The sequence below is a fragment of the Pseudovirgaria hyperparasitica genome, assembly GCF_010093815.1.
Source record: "Pseudovirgaria hyperparasitica strain CBS 121739 unplaced genomic scaffold EJ05scaffold_11, whole genome shotgun sequence".
Taxonomy (NCBI): Eukaryota; Fungi; Ascomycota; class Dothideomycetes; order Acrospermales; family Acrospermaceae; genus Pseudovirgaria; species Pseudovirgaria hyperparasitica.
In genome coordinates this window covers 522,414-537,335 of record NW_022985559.1, presented here as the reverse complement: position 1 = coordinate 537,335, position 14,922 = coordinate 522,414, and the positions used below count along the sequence as shown (strand labels likewise).

Sequence of the window (14,922 nt, the reverse complement as noted above, 5' to 3'; positions counted from 1 at the left end):
ATTTTTTCTAGCAATGGAACACTGCATGATAGCTTCTCGCAGTGACTATAATGCATTACACCCTACGCCCTATTCAACGACGTTTCTTCCTCACCTGACACAGTTTGATGGCTCACTCGTTCCAGACCAACATAATCATAGTCTAAGTGACTTGCTCTCCGGCCGCATCATTGCCTACGACTTGTCATGTCGCTTACTGATACAGTGTCCTCTTTCTACTCTTATATTACACTATCTAAAAGTATTAGTACTAACTTAGTATGAAGTCTGTTATCGCTTTCTACGAACCGGAAAAATTACGACCCCTGAATTCACTTGGAATCTCCCGATTAGGCCTAGCGCGACAATGTATATTCAAAACAAAACTGCAGGGCCCAGGATTGAACCTGGGATCTCTTGCAGAAACCTGCGCTTGGGACTAGCGTGGTTTTTTGAGCGAGATTGTGTGCGCGTTGGAGGCAGTTAAGCCATCAGTGCCGCTGACTGAAAGTAGCTGACTTTTTTGAAAATATAAAAGGTGAAATTTGCTAGAAGCGCAGATAGGCCCAACAAGCACGCACGCACCGGCGACACGCATGTGACCAACCACTTGCCTTAGGGCGTATCTCGTCCGCCTCGTTTACTATTCTTCGCCACAGCATTTTCATCTGACTTTCTGAAACTTGAAGAAGTGTTGCCGTTCCTCACACACACCTATGTTCTCCCTCTTCACTACTTCAGCCTCTTGCTGGCTGACTCCATAATCACAACCAATCAAGATCGATCACGGTGAAGGACTAGCAGTCTGATAACAGTACGAGAACGAAGCTTCCTCTGATTTAGATCATAAATAGAAGCTGACAAAGAGCAATGAAAGCACTCGAAGAACTCACATTCGGTACTGTCATACGCGGCTACATCGAGCTTGTCGTTCGAGAAGTACTATACGAGCAGACTGAGCCAGAGAAATACAACCTCAGTACTGCAATCTCTACTCACCTACCTTGAGGTAATGACCCTTCCAACACCCCTTGTCGTCACAGTAACTCTAATCTCTGAGGGTATTGAGCGCGCCAAACTCAGGAGCGGACCCTCTGCAACTCCGACACTTTACCTGAGAAGACAAGGAGCGTAGACTATATTTGCCCGGGAAAGAATGCATTCTTGCGGAAGTTGTTCCAGCAATGTTGACGATCGACTTCCTGGCTACTTCAAGAAAGCTTGCAAGGCTGTGGACTGGCCGAGACATGAGACATTGTGTGATGATCGAAGCCTCGCCTTCGCGGAGATGCTACTGTTTCAACTTCCACACGGGTGCGTCCACGGGAAAATCGAGGGCCTTAAAGGGTCTTACCTCACTATAACAGGTACAATCGTTATCGATGAAATCGGAGTTGAGGCTGAAGTTAAACGATTGTCATGTCAGGAACAGGACCTTGCAGCTACTCAAGGGTTGCATCGGTATTCGTCTAGAGCTTCAAAGGGAGGGATATGTCGTTGATCTTACCAATGCACACTGTAGCTTTATAATTGATTCTGAGAGCCAGCACACTTACACCGGGTGAGAAAAAGATTTGGGGACTACGTGTCGCTGATAGTGAGTATTATTTCCAAGTGTCGACTCCAGAGTGGATACAACACACGAGTCTGAGCCGCAGAAGACCGCACTCTCACTCTATGATACATGATAGCTTCGCTATATACTTGACGGAGAGCCGAAGAGATCGGTAAGCCACCGTAGGGAGGGACGATTGGAAAACACTGGCAAGATGGTTGAGATGCGAGACGACGAATTGAACATGGCACAGCAAAGAATGAAAAGCAGAAAAAAAGGATGTCGAATGTGCGATTAGCACACAAGAGAGAATACAGATACCCTACCCTTATGTTGCTATCATCAGCATTCAAAATTCACGACTCGATACGCCTGCATACATCTGGTGCCGTTTTCTTCATCTCATTTCGTCTTTCTCGTATCTTTGCATATGCCTTGCAGTCTATCTCTTTACAGACCAGAGCTTCCCCATAGACCGCTCACGCGCCCAGTTCCTTACTGCTTCTCGCCTCCCTCTTTTCCCTCTTATCCCCATTGTCGCTGTTCGATCAAGGTCTTGACATTTTTCACACCGTTCAAAGCTCCTCCAAGTCTTCTTCTGACAGTTCCTGGACATACAGTGGCTCTTGCGGTACACGCCACGTTCGATCATATGGCGTTGGCAGCGGACTACTGTGGGTTCGGGGTGTGTATGGGCGCAGGTATGGACCGTTGATATAATGATACACATCCAGAGCTTAGAGAATGGTGAAAGATGGGCATCGAATGAAATGTATAGATAAGGGACGATATCGTTCAGATCCGAGAATGATTGGGAGAGTGTCTACGATCACTGGAGTATATGCTGCTGGGCGTGCTGTAATTCTAGTGGGTGGCTATTGGAATATTTTAATGTACAAGAACAGCTGTAATTCGGTCAGAGATCTTGGCAGATTTCGTCATGTTTGTCGCGTGAAGACTGTGGTGGTGAAAAATGCAAGCTGATATCTATAGTGTTTCGCACCATGTGTTCAACTGACGACATGAATGAAAGGTGGGTATTTGGAGACATTGAGAAGGAAGTAACGATCGAAGGTTACTATGGTCAGTAGAATGTTAAAATATTATCAGAAATTTGTGCCTGGAACGCTTTGGATCTTGTGGCTAATGAGAAGGTTGAAGTGGAGTATGCGAAGAGAGTTGATATGAAGACGACTCGTATTACAGAGCGCTTAGTATGGTGGATAGGGTTGAGTCGTATCGCTTGTCTGCTCAACCACGGCTCTATCGTTCCTTCAAGTACAAAGCTACGGGAATGGCACAGGTATGGACTCAAAATACATGAATGACAGCAGCCCGTAGATGAGAACGGGAAAGCCGGACTTAGTCCTCCGTTCCTCCGCTTCTGTGCACGGACCACGATATCCAACACACCTTCAGACTGGAGCTCGGTACTTACAGTCCAGACCAGCTCAAGCTCTGTGCTCTCTCACCACACCGCAAAGCTTCAGAGCCCCTCTTGCAATGAGCGCAGCGGCTGAGAATCGGTAAGTTTCACGTGTTGCACCCCATCAACAGAGTCTTTATTGACAACACAGCTGGTCCCGGGGCGGCCCTCAGCAGCAGCAGCGCCAGAACAGACAGCAAGGCCAGAACGCGACGCAAGACCGCTCTGGCACGAACGCACCCAACCGTCAAGATACTAGTCGCCAAGCCATACCTTCTTCGTCCTCCGGTAATGCTTGGGCCGGACAGGACAGAAATTCGCGGAGCGGATCCGCTGCAGGAGGCGACCGCAGAAGTACACCAGTGCCGGCTGCACCGCAAGTAAGCGGTAAAGCTGGCGCGCCTGCATATGCGCCGATCAGAGGCTTCAACTCCACTGAAGTCAAAAATTTCCTCACAAAGAGTAGGTAGCCTCCTCTTGGACTTCGCTGGTGCTACGACGATAGTCATCGCTGACACGCTGACACTGTTATAGACTACAAAGAAGCCATTGGCTCGGGTTCCGGTAAGCCATCATCAAGTTCACGCGCACTTTGTAGCTGATTCCTGGACAGGCGATCCACATATGAAAGTGCAAGGGGACTCGGTATCAAAGCGAAGTAGCGGCGTATGGACCAAGAATCGTAAAACTCACCTGCCAAGCTATACCAAATTGGGAGCTCACAGTGATGCAGAAGTTGACGCGAAGAACATGGCAAACGGACAAAATTTCTGGTCGCAGCTTTCGCTGCAAGTTCAAAAGGCAGAGCAGGGAAAATGAGACCATTGCGATGAGCGGAGACTATTCACAGGCAAGAATCAAGTGCGCGAGCTGGTGTCTACGGGTTGAAACACCTACAGTAACCAGCATGCGCGTCGTTACAGGAGACAATGTTAGGACCACGGCCCTAGCCTGCATGGATGGGGGTCACAGGGCTCACAAAGTCGGCTGTAACTTGCAAACTGTCGTTATAGACGGGACTCGATACTACATACGTAGCAATAAAGTCTGTCTTTTAGTGAACGGAAATGTTTGAACATCAACATATGCCTCGCTATGTTCGTTTCTTGGTACATGAAGCTTGTGATAATTAATAGTTATTGCAAGGATGACCGTCACGGCAACAACGGCTAGGCCGAGGCGACTTCAGGGTCCCTAAACCCACGACCATGCGGGAACGGAACCACATTAAATTACCTCAGCGAGAAGTGTTTCTTTCGTCTACTCACTGTTGCACTCCAAGTGTCAGCCATATCAGCATCACACTGAAAGAGCCCTTGGTCATTGTCTAAGACTTGTATACACGCTAGCGTGTTTGTGCTCCGTCGAAACGGTCCACGTCGGTATCGGCAGTGACCAGTCTAAATAATTCCATCAGACTACCCACAAAACACTTCCACCGCATAGCTCACCACGTCAGTATCAGAATCGTACCGACGATATTGTCTTGGACGCATCAAGAAGGGTAGAAAGTTAAATTCACCCACATCATCTCGATGTCATCCCCACCACAATCCCCAACGACATCTCACCGCCGCAACCCCTCCAACATCTCCACCTCCGCCCAGAACGCCCGCCGACGCTCATACCAGCACAGCCGCCAGTCCTCCTCATACCAAGACTTCTCACCCATCGGATCCCCGACCCAGCCTCAGTTTGATGGCGAACACGACGTCCCTGCCGCTGGTAGTGGAAATGGTCTGGGTAGTCTAGCAGACGAACTCGGCGAATGGGACTCCGACGAAGATGCCGTAGAGGACGAAACACAGATTGCAAGCGAAGCGAACGATTCCTCCATCCTGGGGGCGGACAGGACAAAAGGTGACATCCAAGGTCTAAAGCCAGGAAATGCACATCGGCGCAATGAGAGCCTGTATGATGGCAGCGACTACGGCGACGAGGACGACCTGGAGGCGGACCAGAATATGAGCAAGGGTCTAGAGCGCCAGATCGCAGAAGTAGAGAGTCTGGCACGACGCGGTCTCGAAGAAAACGGCAGCGCAAACGACGGTGTCGTGTCTCGCGTCACCGCATCACTCCGTGACCTGGGCAGCCAGGCTGGCGTGGAGAGCAGTGCGTCTCGGTGTGTCATTCTGTATACGTATCTCTGCTCAAATGCTAATCTTGTATGACAGTCTAACGACAGCCCACACTGCCCTCGCATCCCACATAACCCACCAAACCCGTACCCTCACATCCCTCACCTCGACCCTCTTCTCTCCGCTTGCACCGCCCCTCGATGCAGACATCCTCGCTGCTCTCATTCCACTCATCGAATCCACACTCCCGCTCATCCCGACCGCGCCTTCCCAACCACTCCACAGCCTCAATGCACTCTCACAATCGTCGACCGAACTCCTCGAAACCCTCTCTCTACTCACAGATAGCCTTCATATGGCGCGACAAAATCAAGCCACGGCACAGCGCCGACTACGCGGCGTGCGGGAGACGCTTGCAGAGTGGCGACGCGAGGCAGAGGCAAAGGAGGAGGGAATACGGTATATCGAGAAGGGCGGGTGGGAGAAGAAGCTCGCGGATCGGGAGGGCAAGAGTACGTGTGAAGGTGTGGTAAGGGGATTTGAGGAGGCCTGTGAGGGGTGGAGAAGGAGATTGGTTGAGGGAAGTGCAGCGTGATTGGGCTTACAAGAAAGCAGACGAGACTCTGGTCAGTGGAGCCGAGAGAAGAAAGGAAAGAAAATACCAAGACGGAAAGCAGAAGCTCGTACTCTTCAGTGAGAAGGAAAAGACGAAGTCGAATGGGCAGAATACGAAGTTGTATGAGTGATATCCCCCCAAAACAAACACACCAATCGATACAATTTAGCACTTAGACTGGCTGGCATCGCGCAGTTATCGCTGTCCGTTACCAGACATTGTTCAGACATTGGCAGGCAGCATTAACAGGACCCCAACAAGAGGATCCGAACAGGCCTGATCTCTTTTGTATAGCGACCACATTGTCCTATAGACTATATCAAATTACACACACAGCATTTAATGTGGCTTTCAATATCTAACATCGGGACATTTTGTTCATCTGGCGGATTCTTGTTACTGGTGCCCTAGAACGCTGAACTCAGATACGTGGTACGGTTGTAGATGTAAGAGGGAGACTTCTTTGTGAGGAACTGGTTCAAACATCGCATTGATATGTCCGTGTGTACATTTTATATCCATCCCTTGCCCCAGTCAGTTTCCCACCTCCAAAACGCCGTTAGTTGTGTCAAAAGTTTTACGTATAGGTACAACAAGTTATGCGTCTGTGCCAGACGCCGTATTTTTTACAATTTAGCAATCCGCATCTCCTCGGTCCCCAACATCAACGCCTGCGCCTTCTCACTTGTATAGCCATTTACATCCATCTCTTCCTCTTGCGTGCCACTGACACTGACCCTCCGTTGCACCTGACTCCCCACCCCAGGCCCATCAAACACGACCGCAATCTCCTCCAAAGTACGTCCTTTCGTTTCCGGAAACAAGAAATATATGACGCAAATAAAGAGGACCAAGCAGGCCACATAGACGAAATAAAAGCGCCACCTAAGCGACTCCAGCGCAACGGGATTGACGTATTGGTTGAAGAAACCAGTGGCGAAGACGGTCGTGAGGGTGATTGAGAGACCGCGACTGCGGAGCTTGTATGGCAAGATCTCGACTGGGTAGCTCAGAGACATGGGCGTGAAGCCGATGTCGTAGAAGGCGAAGAAGAAGAAGAGGAACGGGATGACGGCGGTGCCGGCGTGGGTGTTGTGGTGCTCGTCGTAAAGTGCGGCCAGGAGCGTGATCAGAATGAAGCACACCAACATGCCGATGGCAGATGTGAGCCATAATGGACGACGGCCATAGCGCTCCGATGCAAATGCACCAGCGAGCGCAAAACCTGCATTCCAGATTTGAAGGCCCAGGTTGATGCTGGCCTGTTGCATGGGGTTTGTCACACCTACGGATGCGAGGATGGGCGCGAGGTAGTAGCTAACGATCCCATTTCCGGCCCATTGGATCATGAAGCCGACCATGATGCATATGGCGAGACGGCGACGATTTCCAGATGTGCTAAGAAAATCTGCCCACGAGGAGGATGTTTTGGTGGCGAGTTCAGCGCGAACGACTTCTTGAATCTCTTTGAATTCGTACTGGACGAGGGCATCGGACGTATCGCCATTGGCGTGGTAGCGAGAGAGCATCGCTAAAGCGTCATCCAGGCGATTGTTAGCAACAAGCCAGCGGGGAGATTCAGGTACGATCCAAAGGCCGATGATCTGGAGCACTGGGAAGAAGACTTGCAGAATGACAGGCATACGCCATGCCCAGGATCCACGAACGTACAAACCAATGAGTGTCGCGGTTGCAGAGACAATTGCGCCCCAATAGAATGTCGTCTGGAATGTCGCCGAGACTTGACCGCGCATTCGTGGATGAGCAATTTCTGTGGCTAGAGGTGGTGCGCCGATGAGGACAAAGGCAATTCCAACACCCAATGCAACCTTCATTCCTAGAAAGGCCCACGGGCCATTGGTGAGAGCTTGTGTGAGAGCGCAGACGACCATTATGAAAGTTCCCAAGCCAATACACTTCTTCCGGCCGAAGTGGTCGGAGACATAGCCAGCTGGGATAAGAGCAGGTAGACCTCCGAGTGAGATCGCGGCAATAATCAGACCCAACACATTCGTGCTCACTTGATTCACAATGTCGATCTTGAAAGCTGGGATGGCAAGCAAGCCATTCATTAATGAGCCATCGAAGCCATTGGCGGTTGCGGAGGCAAAAGTGAGGATGATACCAATGTTAAGGCGTCGTAGACCTGGATCCTTCCACCAACATGCGTTGGTATTGTTTGCCAGAGTTTTGTAGACATCATTACCCTTGGAAGTAGATGCTGATCCAGCTGGCATTATGGACGAGGATCTAGACAGGATGAGGTGGGTATGTCGAAGAACTCAACGACTAAGAATACTCGAAAAATGAGTGGTCGCCACTGTGAAGATACAGCGTCAATCAAGGCAACAACGACGATGGAACGAACTTTGTAAAGTATTCTCCATCGTGGCAGGCTTCGTCAATGACAGTTGATGCATGCTTTTGGAAAAGTCGAACTCGTATGTCGATAATTGAGATCATGGTCAAAGCATGCACGTGCACGAGCACGTGCATGTTGCGGGGCGTATGCCCAATGGAACGCTACCTTGTCTTGTCGCCTTCTGCTGATTGGCTGTATCCTACGGGTATACGATGACGATATTGGCGAAAGCTCATCTTTTCTCCGATTTTTATATTCGTTCCGTGATGAGTGCGGAATAATAATGTGACGAAGAGAGGCGGGGAAATTATACGAACTCGCTCAGATGACAGAGAGGCGACGACCTTCATGAGTCCTTAGATCCCAATTAACGACAAACTCGATACCAGCAGTGTTCGACGGTCGTCGTTGATTGTCCATCTTTGTTTCCAATGCACGCACGTAGGTATCTCTTGAGCTAGGCGATGCTGATAAGCATCGGAATATAAATCGTAGATTCTCGTAGTCCTCTGGTGACTTTGATTGGGACAGCGTCAAGTTGTCCAGAAGCGAGTAAGCAACCTCGAACTGCTTCTCAAACTATACTAGCATATCAGTATTCATTTTTTGTACTGGGAACAGTCGCAGCGCCACAAGCGTTCTCGCAGGTACTATGCTCGTAGGACAAACTTACTATGCCAAGTCCATGTGCCTGGATCGCCGCTGGAGGTAGAGATTTGAGAATATTGACCAGTAAATGACCGATTTCACGAGGAAAATCGTAAGTGAAAGCTGAGTCCTCCGCAGTACTCGAAATCAGACTATTCAAGAAATGTCAGTGGACACGTTATGGGGCACACGTCGGAAGACCAACCCTTGGCGCATCGCAGCTTGCCAGAAGACTAGTCTCAGCCATTGTTGTGTGACCCGAATGTCAGCGCTTTGGATAACGGTAAGCCCCATGGTGTCGAGATCTAAAGCCTTTAGTTTGTGCTGCATTGCAGCGATATTGACGTGACCTTGTCGCTGTGGAAAAGGCTCAGTCGGTGCATTCCAGAGCTCCACGAAGCTTTCGTCCAAGAGGCTGAATAAAGTATATATGCTTTGCAAGCCAGATAGAATACTTGGATCCTCGCCAGGAAGTATATCTGCTGGTAGTACGGGAACGAATTTTATGCTGACCGGCAGCACACTAAGAATCGAGGCGCCGCGCTCAGTTATGAACAGTATAGCATATATTCTTTGAGCACATATCCGCTCCACATAGTCCATACCTTCATAGCCAGATGCCTCGTGTAATCTCGCTGCCTGAGCTAGTGTGATGGCTTCACGTAAGTAGAACCATGATGATCGTCTCCTGCGAAGCTCGAAATAGGCAGTCTGTAGGAACAAAGATGTCAAGATACCGGCGAGTGAGCTCATCTCAGTGAAGTCGCACGTGAGTCGCAACTCCAAAGCTTGTCGTATGAGATCTTTGCCCTTGGTCATGCGCGAGTCATGGCTGAGGTTACCCCATGCGACATCCGAGACCTGTATGATGGACAAGGCGCACATGGCAAGTATCAGGACCCTGTCGATGGTTTCCAGTTCACCAGGATTACCGAGCTTTGCACGGAAAGTCGCTTCGTGAACTAAAGGAAAAATTGGATACATGTTTTGGAAGAACAGGTTAATGCATTTGTGTAATAGTGTCTCGCTCTCTGGGGAGCCTTGCGCCCAGAAAGCAGGAGATCCCAGGTTAAGCTGGGTGTCCATCATGATGGGAGTCACATAATCGTCAGGCGATTCAATCTTCGGAAACGTTTCGATGCTGTTTGAAGCCGAGCTAGAGGCTAGCGGAGAGCCAAAGGTAGGCTCAGTGTGAGAAGCAAAATACTGAGATTGAGAACCAAACAGGTTGTTCGCACTCAAGATGTGCTGAGCAAAGTCATTTAGGGTGATAAATTGATCTCCTAGTCCTGGGATTTGTTGGGGCGGATGAGATACATCGTGAGGCTACAGACCGTCAGCACATAGGACTCCAGATTCTTACTGGACATCCTTTTGAGCTTACATCGTTGAGCAACGACGACACGGGCAAGCCAGTCGACGGGTGATCGACTAGGCTAGCAGGATGACTTGTCGACTGCGGAGGAGGATGTGTATGAGGCACAAAGTCCTCCGGCGGCTGTGACGAGGTCGACTCTGCTCGCAGTCTGGAGATGACGGCCCCGTGACCTTTTTTGGGACCTCTCTTCTTACGCACAATATTACGGGAACATTGCAGACCAGAGTCGACACAGCGACTACAAGGCGTCCCACCTCCGCATTTCACCTGCAGCAAGAGTCAGATGGCCTGTTTCTTGCGTCTTCTGAGCAGGCGGAGCGGCTGCTTCCTCTGACCATGTACATCATGTCTAAGCACACACAAGAAGAGCGGGGAGGCGGAAGGGAGAACCACAAACAGACAGACATACTTTGCGCTTGTGACACTGATCACACGGCAGTTCCTTGTTGGCAGATGAAGACGACGAGGAATGCTGCGGGCTCATGATAAGGTTGGCGCAATATTCGGGATATCTGGCGGTGATATGGTCGCTGCAATAGAGGGAGGGTGGTGGTGGTGGTGAGAACGAGAGAAGGGAGTGGAGTGAAGGGAAAGCGGACTACCTAGGTACGGCTGGTCACCTTACGTACATACTGTATGTAACTAATTACAGTAGGTAGTTATGTACACCAGATGCCATGGATCCTGGTGTATAGGTAGGTGGTGTGGAGGTGGTGAGTAAGTGGTGGTGTGGTGTCGTTGGCAGGAACTTGGGAGGTTGGCTGGGTAGTGGCCCGAGAGTCGCTGGCTAAGGGCGGGTGGACTGCCCTCCAGTTTCCCGGGTGGACAAGGGATCAGATTGGGAACCAGGCTCCACGTTCTGTAAGTTGACGTACCCACTAATGAGCCAACCCACTAATGAACCACGTGATTTAAGTACGCGTCTACACGCATACTCAATCTTTAATCTTAAAATACTTAATAACCACGCCTCCTCTACCTTCTTATAATACCTTATTTAGAAGATAATCTCTTAATGGCTATTTACTATCGCTATTATTATCTCTATGTATTAATCTAGGCCGTCGCTACCGCCTATAGTATTCTATACTCTACTCTTTAAAAACGCCTTAATAGATAGTAAGGCTCACGCTAAGTAGCTAATTATTATCTTTAAATACTATCTCCTAATTAAGAGAAGGACCTATATAATTAGATAATCTACTTAGATTAGATATAGATAGCCCTAAGCCATACGATTATCTATAATATAGTAATTAAAATCACGGCTATATCCGGAGTAATAGTTAAATTAGGTAAGAGATAGATTATAAAGTTCCTAATACGGAATACATGTGTTAAAATACTCCTTAGTAAGGCTCTATAATAAACCTTCCTTAATAAGGGTACGGCTTATCCCTAAAGTAGTCCGTTCTATAGAGTATCCTAGCTTTTCTAAAGGTAAAGATTCTTAGAAGGCTCTAAGAGGTATAAGTAGATTTATAGTAAGTATTAATAGAGTATAAATAGTAACTAGCTAGTAGGCGAGTAAAGTAGTAATTATATTAGTATAAGTTTAAATTAATTACTATAGAACTATCTCTAGAGATTAGGTCTAAAGGGTCTATATAGTTCTACTAAGGTCCTCTAATTAGAATACTTATTCTAAGCGTTTAGTACGTTACTTAGAATACTAATATTCTATTCCTAATTACTAGGTTACTTAGAATATCTATTCTAAGTATCTATGATTAGCTCCCCCTATAGATACCTACCTTAGTCTTAGATTATTATCTAAGGCTATCTATTATATTATAGGCCTCTCTTCTATATATTATACTATCTCTTACGCTACTTATACTAGAGTCTACGTATCTTTCTATGGCTCTAGCTAGTAATTTATTATAATAGTCTAGTCTAAAAGAGGAAATAGAAGAAGGTTAAAATAGATCTTAATAAGTAATTTACGAATATTATATATATAAAGAAGGCTATAGATAAGGAGAAGAAGGAGGCGGTAGTAGAGGTAGTTCGAGCCATTAAACGTGCGGAAAAGCTTAAGGAATTAGGGACTTAATTACTATAGACTAGATAGATAGTCTCTAAGGAGGCATATAAGGCTTGTTTATATGAATTCCCTCTGTTTTAAGTATATAGTTATTAATATAGGCGTTTGGAGTCGTACTCAAATCACGTGGTTCATTAGTGGGTTGGCTCATTAGTGGGTACGTCAACTTAACCTGTACAGTACAGTACAAGTACAGTACTGTATGTAACAAGGCCTCGAAAGGATGGCCGGGGTAGGCGGGGCCGATCTTCGGATTCCAGTCGATGCCGCCCAGGAATCCTTCAGGGCAGGCATTAGGTAGTCGTAGTCAATTATTACTGTATCGCTTGTGGGTTGTTGTCCACAGCAACCTTCACCTGCATAGATTCTCCATACTTTCTCTCGCTGCATCTCATCATCAGACTCGCCAGCATATGCTTCCCAGTCGGACATATCCGTTTTTGTCAAAGTTATCAAATCCAAACGCTGGATGGGACACGCTCACGCTCCTCCCGAGAGCTGTTAGTCTACCCCACTAGAATACAGCTCCTACGACGTCAATTTCTTGCTACAGCATATACGCCGTCTTCGCCCGCAATGGCTCGTCCATCTTCTCCGACTCATAGTGTCCTTCTGCTGCACGGCGCTGTGACTTTCGTCATACCATAGATCACAACTATACCTTCTTACAGCTCTGTACTGCAATGTCTCCTAACGGCCAATCGCCCCAGTGGTGGCATAGAGCCTCTGTTTACCAGATCTACCCAGCCAGCTTCAAAGACTCCAACGCCGACGGCATAGGCGATATCCAAGGCATTATACAAAAAGTCCCATATATTGCTAGTCTCGGTGTCGACGCAGTATGGCTCTCGCCCTGCTACGAGTCGCCCCTTGTCGACATGGGCTACGACATCAGCGACTATCGCAAGATCGATCCCAAATATGGCTCGGTGGAAGACATTGAGACGCTGATAAAAGAGCTTGGAAAACATAATATCAAACTTCTCATGGACCTGGTGGTCAATCATACCTCTGATCAGCATGCCTGGTTCAAGGAGTCTAGGTCAAGCAAAGACAACCCAAAGCGGAACTGGTACGTTTGGCGAAAGGGCACAAAAGAGACCAACCCAGACGGGACCTTTGAGCTCAGGCCGCCAAACAACTGGGAGAGCCTCTTCAAAGGAAGTGCCTGGACCTATGACGAACTCACGGATGAATGGTATCTGCGTATCTTTGCTTCGGAGCAGCCAGATCTCAATTGGGAGAATCCGGATACAAGGAAAGCCGTGCATGATGACATGAGATTCTGGCTAGACAAAGGCATTGGAGGCTTCAGGATGGATGTCATTAACATGATTTCCAAGCCAGAAGGCCTTCCAAATGTGCAAGTCACCAAACCTGGTCCATACCAACCAGCACATGACTTGTATTGTAATGGACCGCGAATTCATGAGTTCATCAATGAGATCAATACCCAAGTCCTTGCTGCTTACAAAGATATCATGACTGTTGGCGAAGTTCCATTTACTAGGGATCCCGAGGTGGTCCGGAAATATGTCGAGCCTGCGAGGAAGGAACTTAGTATGCTTTTTCAATTTGACATGTACGTATACCACCACAGCCTAAATGTGTAGCAGTCCATACTAATGGTTTCAGCGTCGATCTCGATACGGTTGGCGGCCCGGGAGGCAAATTCCACCATGTCCCGGTCACTCCGCATATGCTTAAGAAGACCGTTACGAAATGGCAGACCGCCCTATCCTACAGCAAAGGTGCCTGGGCAACAGTGTTCTTGGAATCCCACGACACCGCTCGGTCAGTGACTCGTTTCGGAGACGGCACGTCAAAGAATCGCTTCAAGGTCGCGAAAATGCTTTCGCTCATGCTAAACAGCCTCATGGGTACTGTGTTCATAATGCAGGGCCAAGAAATCGGCATTGCAAATTACACAGCGGATATTGACCTCGAACAATACACCGATATCGAGACCAAGGGTTTGTGGAACGAGATTTATGCTGAGCGTAAATGGAAGTCTGGTCATGCAGACCCTGATATGTCAGACGTCATGCAACAAGTACGTCTCAAAGCTCGCGATCACGGACGCATTCCAATGCCATGGCGTCACGGCGCTAAAAATGCCGGCTTCTCGGACGCTGACAAGCCGTGGGCTCCGATCAACACGGATGTTGCGGAATGCAACTTTTCCGACCAAGACAAGGATACAGCCAGCGTGTTGAACTTCTGGCGAAACATGCTTCAACTTCGGAAAGAATGGTCTGATACGCTTGTACTTGGCGATTTCGTACCAGTTGATATCGACGAAGGTCCGGTATTTGCGTACAAAAGAGTGGGTGCCAGTGGAAATGGCGTGCTTGCTGTCATGAATTTGTCTAATGAAGAGGCTTTGACTTGGCAGAGCCCAGCCGACATGAAGTGTGATTTCAAACTCATCAAGTCAACCAGTAGTGTTGAAAATGCGGAAAAGATGGTGAATGTGTCCGGACAGGCGGTCAAGTTAACATTGCATGCTTATGATGGCTTTCTCTTCGGTCTGTAGATGGATTCTGCCGCCACAGTGAACTCAACAATATATCATATCCGTTAGAAAGGATGTTGGATTTGCCAAATACCCGTCCCACGCACTTCGGAGTTGTAAAGGAGGTTACAACTCCGAAGTGCGTGGGACGGGTATTCAACAATCTGCGTCAGCCAGGGCCCGTTGATTGGCTCGTCTTCGCTCTCGTATGCGGATGGATAACTCTTTGCCTTAGCGCGCCGGGCCCTCTACAGCCGCTCCCGACACTGGGGCCTCTTTGTAGTCTCATGTCTTGACATTATTATTATTACTACTGGA

At 48.3% G+C, this 14,922-nt stretch overlaps 5 protein-coding genes across 5 annotated transcripts; 3 read left to right on the top strand and 2 right to left on the bottom strand.

The window, feature by feature from the left end:
- The first annotated feature begins 3,029 nt into the window (after positions 1-3,029).
- Positions 3,030-4,028, top strand: EJ05DRAFT_477593 (uncharacterized protein). Its single transcript, XM_033744277.1, has 5 exons — positions 3,030-3,060; positions 3,112-3,422; positions 3,495-3,524; positions 3,574-3,642; positions 3,694-4,028. The coding sequence occupies exons 1-5, from the start codon at positions 3,038-3,040 to the stop codon at positions 3,777-3,779; spliced, it is 519 nt and encodes a 172-aa protein (XP_033598903.1). The 5' UTR covers positions 3,030-3,037; the 3' UTR covers positions 3,780-4,028.
- A 109-nt stretch (positions 4,029-4,137) lies between these two features.
- On the top strand, positions 4,138-5,266 carry EJ05DRAFT_65214 (uncharacterized protein). Its single transcript, XM_033749849.1, has 2 exons — positions 4,138-5,072; positions 5,135-5,266. The coding sequence occupies exons 1-2, from the start codon at positions 4,496-4,498 to the stop codon at positions 5,137-5,139; spliced, it is 582 nt and encodes a 193-aa protein (XP_033598902.1). The 5' UTR covers positions 4,138-4,495; the 3' UTR covers positions 5,140-5,266.
- A 163-nt stretch (positions 5,267-5,429) lies between these two features.
- On the bottom strand, positions 5,430-7,891 carry EJ05DRAFT_493652 (aflYb/ hxtA/ putative hexose transporter; the record flags this gene model as incomplete). The annotated part of the gene is made up of 2 exons (XM_033746135.1): positions 5,430-5,450; positions 6,356-7,891. 2 exons carry the CDS (start codon positions 7,889-7,891, stop codon positions 5,430-5,432), a joined length of 1,557 nt encoding a protein of 518 aa, XP_033598901.1.
- A 446-nt stretch (positions 7,892-8,337) lies between these two features.
- EJ05DRAFT_440940 (uncharacterized protein) lies at positions 8,338-9,750 on the bottom strand (the record flags this gene model as incomplete). The annotated part of the gene is made up of 3 exons (XM_033741957.1): positions 8,338-8,595; positions 8,690-8,816; positions 8,870-9,750. 3 exons carry the CDS (start codon positions 9,748-9,750, stop codon positions 8,338-8,340), a joined length of 1,266 nt encoding a protein of 421 aa, XP_033598900.1.
- Positions 9,751-12,690: 2,940 nt separating this feature from the next.
- EJ05DRAFT_65106 (alpha amylase) lies at positions 12,691-14,787 on the top strand. The gene is made up of 2 exons (XM_033749847.1): positions 12,691-13,671; positions 13,725-14,787. Exons 1-2 carry the CDS (start codon positions 12,773-12,775, stop codon positions 14,623-14,625), a joined length of 1,800 nt encoding a protein of 599 aa, XP_033598899.1. The 5' UTR covers positions 12,691-12,772; the 3' UTR covers positions 14,626-14,787.
- Positions 14,788-14,922: the final 135 nt, after the last annotated feature.